General features: G+C 60.4%; 1 protein-coding gene across 1 annotated transcript in view; it reads right to left on the bottom strand.

Moving 5' to 3' along the window:
- Positions 1 to 1,185, bottom strand: part of RADIL (Ras association and DIL domains) — a 53,202-nt gene extending 52,017 nt beyond the window's left edge. Inside the window, 3 exon segments of the mRNA XM_010845800.1 lie at positions 9 to 55; positions 123 to 178; positions 1,046 to 1,185. Of these exon segments, the coding sequence (XP_010844102.1) occupies positions 9 to 55; positions 123 to 178; positions 1,046 to 1,185 (243 nt within the window).
- Positions 1,186 to 4,123: the final 2,938 nt, after the last annotated feature.

Raw genomic sequence — 4,123 nt, 5'->3', positions numbered from 1 at the left:
GTCTTCACCGACGAGCACCCGGGACTCTGGCCAGCGGCAGGGAAGAGGCCGCGTCCTGGGAGAAAATGAAAGGTGGGTGAGCACCGACCAGCAGGAGCCCACAAGGCTAGGGAGAACTTCACCAGACTGGACGGCTGCCCAGGGCCCGCTGCCCCAGCAGAAGCTGCGGACACAGCACCTTGGAGCAATCAAACAGGGAGGATACAGCCGAAGCCGGTGGGACCGCAGGGGACAGAGCATGTCTGGAGCAGCTGGGGTTCCCTTCAAGGAAAGCCATCACTAGGAAGCTCCGAGAGGTCACTCAAGGGCAGACAAGAGATGCCCAGAGCCAGGGCAGAGTCCAGCGTGCCTCCCCTAAACGCCACCTGCCCCACCTGTGCTCCGAGAGACTCAGTGCACACAGCAACGCAGCCAGCCAACAGGCAGAGACAACCGCAGACAGCCGCCCGCCACCAGCACACAAGCCCCCGACACGCTGCTCCGGGCGGACCGGTCCTGGTTTGGAGGAGCCACTTTCCAGGACGGCAGCACTCAAATGGACACATGACCACAACGGACACAAAAGGGCTCTTCCAGAAGCAGCGGAGGCATGGCTGGAATGCCAGGGTCCACCCACGGCGTCCAGCCTGGCGTGGGCCCTGGCCAGGCCAGAGGGGCCATCTTGCCGAGGAAATCAGAACACAGCGCTGAGATGCTGAGGAGTGTTCCTAAAGTCTCGACTCTCGTGCACTTGGGGCCTCAGAGGCCTAGGGTTCCAGAGAGCGGGGTTCCGGGCCCTCTCCCCACGAGCTCCGGGCGGGTGGAGGGGAAGGAAGACGTCCTCCTCCACAGAAACTCGGGGCTCACGACCACTGGGGGAGCCCAAGCACCGCCAGCTCCCGACTCTGCGCCCCCTCCAGGCAAGCAGACCAGAGAGGCAGGTCCGCTTTCTAGAAGGCTCTGGAAACCCAGGCCAGGCCCTGGTGAGAGCAGCTCTGGGCACCGGCCCCAGTGACCAGCGTCAGCACGGGACTCCACCACAGTCATCGCCTCAGCCCTGACTCACAGGTGCTGGGAGGGGCTTCCTGGGGGGGGAAGGGACTGCCCCAGGTGGGAGAAGTGACCAGGGAGCCCCCTGAAGACGAGGATCCACGCCCACACCGCCGGACCCAAACCGGGTGAGGCCCCCAGCCCAGGCACCGACATCGAACCGCATTCTTCCCGGCTGGCTGGCCCCTGGCCCCGGGTCCCGGCCTGTGAGGTCATCACCCCCACCCCGACCCCAGGGCTGTGGGAATGAAGGCTGAGCAGCAGACCTGCCCTTCTGTTCCTCCAGAACCATCCTCAGAGGACCCTGAACTCTTCAAAATGCTCCTAACAACATCACACCCCAAAGACTGGCTTCTGAATGCTAACGCGTGCCCACTGGCTGGGCTGGGGCCCCCTGCGCTAACAGCCCGCTGTGCAGGCTCACCACCGCAGAGCCCCGTGCTGTGGGCCAGCTTTCTGAAGCCCCAACCTGCTGAAAACAGCCAGGGGTCCTCAGCGGAGGAGCGCACGAGGCCTCCGGGCTCGAGTCCAGCTGGAAAGGAGCGACTCCGAACTCCCTGAGGAAGGTGCACCAGCCTCCCAATCAGAGGCCGTGGAGTGCAGAGCTGGCTTGGCTCCCCATCTCGGACCCGTCCGAAGCCCCGACTGAACCTACCACAGAAGCGTCTCCGCTGGGCCTCACATGACAAGCACACGGCTATGGTTCGCACACCACGCGAGTGCCTTCAAGCCACCGCACCTCCTGAGAGGCACACCACCCGCCTCACAAAATTCCAAGTCGTGCCTCTGGCCACCACCCGTTCTCCGTGGACCTGACCCTCCATAGACGCACGGCTCACCTCGAGCACAGCCCCCTCAGCCCTGACCCAGCCCCGCGGTCCGCCAGGGATGTCTGGCAGAGAAAGCTCTATGTTCGGAGATGATGTCCAAGTACAGAATAAATAAATACAATGCTGAAAATGGCGGAAGCCGTGTCTCAGCAGAAGGCCAACTCACAGAGAAGTCAGGAAGTAATAAATGCGGGGATTTAAAAGGCCCCAGACACAACAGAGGCCTTCCTAAGTGGCTCAGTGGTAAAGAACCCGCCTGCCAATGCAGGAGACACGCGTTCAATCCCTGGGTCAGGAAGATCCCCTGTGGGAAGGATAGGCCACCCATTCCAGTATTCTTGCCTGGAGAATCCCACGGACAGAGGAGTCTGGCGGGCTACAGTCCATGGGGTCAAAAAGAGCTGGACACGACTTAGCAACTGAGCAGAGCAGATACAACGAAGAAGTAAAAAGCTGTTTTGCACCAGGGGGTGCATCTTTACAGGTTCCGTAAGGCTCTTACAGGTTCTAAAGCTTGTGTGATTCTGCTTTAATTAAAAACAGAAAATCACAGACACATAGCTGCTACGTGTAGAGTCATGGAAGGGAGCCCCCCTCCTCTGGGGCAAAGTTAGCAACATCAACAAAAAAGGGGCAGAAAAACTTAGGAGACACTGACTCATTCCCTTCCAGCAACAGCTTCTTGAGCCCCAAGAAGTCCCAGTAAATACAGACCCTGATGGGCTGGATCCATTCTACCAGGAGACTCTCGCCTCCTCATGATCATGCCCTCTGTGGCCACCTTCAGGGAGGGACCACGGAGCATGACCACTTGCTCACACGCACCCTTCCCCCACAATCACACAGAGAATGCAGAGTACAGCCTGTTTGTCAGAATGGGACGCCCGAGTTTTTTGCAAAGGGCAAGAGGCGTGCAGGAGTTTCCTACGGAGCGGAGCACACCCGGGGTAACAAGATCTGTTTTTTTGGAAGCATGACCAGCCTTTTCCTCTTCTGCTCAGTCCCCTCCTCTTTCACACAAAAACTTGGGGAAACACGGGCCCAAGGCTGCAGGTCGCCTGCTGTTGCTTCTCCTGGAGAATGTTTTTCTCTTGTTCTCAAGAAAAGAGTCCAATTTCTGATGAAAACAAGCTCAAGTCACAGCAGCGAGTGAGGTCAGTGCGGGGCTGACCGAATGGGTGGAGGGACACTGCCGTTCCAACACTGCAATGTGGGATCCATTAGCATTTCCACCGGGGCAGGAAAGGAAGAGGGTGGATTCACAGGCTCTGTCTGATTCCGACCAGCCATAAATCCTACATTGACAGCTCCGGCCAGAGCCACACTTTTAAAAGATGAAAATAATCTAATCAGATTTAATTCAGGCGTGCTAGCCTCCTGAGAGGGGTCTGACTTTTCTGTCTGTGAGATTAAGGACTTCTCCTCTCTCCAGCATACTCCAGAGGCTGCCGGAGCTAATGGGAGACACCTGTAACTAACCAGAGACACCTGTAATCAGGGCTGGAAAATTCTTTCCAGCAATTCAGATTAATCAAACACTTGACCAGGTAGGTGCTGGGAGCCCGGGTGTCTGGGTCTGCAGCCCCGCCCCGGCCCCACCCACTGGCTCCGAAATGGGATAATCCTGTTTCTTCCGCAGGGGTCCCCAGGAGCCCCAGGCCTGCGTGTTTTCTTAAGAGACACTATTTTGTCGAGGGGCTGGAAATGGTACAGAAATCGCTGGGAGACAATGCTTTCAGCTGGCACACGAGCGGGGAACGTGCTACTGTGTGAACAGGAAAACCAGAATAGGCTGTGGGCGTTGCGGGGGGGGGGGGTGTCGCCCCGACCCTGGAGAAGAGGGTGACGGGCCCCTATGCTCCGTGCCCGCCTGCAGGCGCCCCTCTCCAAGGGGGCCGCCACGGTTGGGGGGACTGCATTCGGAGGGACGCAGGGGGCGGTGGCCGCAGGTGACCTCCTGGAACCTTCAGGCTAGGCCGCCCTCACCCCCTGCAGCTGGCCTGCGGGACCCGCCCCCCGAGACCGCGCCCGGGCCCCCGAGAGCCGCCGGTTTCCACGACAACCGGACAAGCCTGGCCCGGACGGCCCGAGAGACGCCCCGTGCGGGCCCAGCCGCCTCGGCGCGCGCCCCCCGCCCCGGGGCCTCGCCGCCCAGCCAACCTCCGCGACCCGGAGTCCCGGACGCCACGGAGCGACCCCAGCCGCCGCTTCTCGCGCACCCCTCACTCACCTCCAACGCAGCCCCCCGCCGCCGCCACCACGTT

This window comes from Bison bison, unplaced genomic scaffold (genome assembly GCF_000754665.1).
Source record: "Bison bison bison isolate TAMUID 2011002044 unplaced genomic scaffold, Bison_UMD1.0 scf7180017864223, whole genome shotgun sequence".
NCBI classification, from domain to species: Eukaryota; Metazoa; Chordata; class Mammalia; order Artiodactyla; family Bovidae; genus Bison; species Bison bison.
The sequence above is the reverse complement of the archived record's forward strand: the minus strand, read 5'-3'. Positions and strand labels throughout refer to the sequence as shown.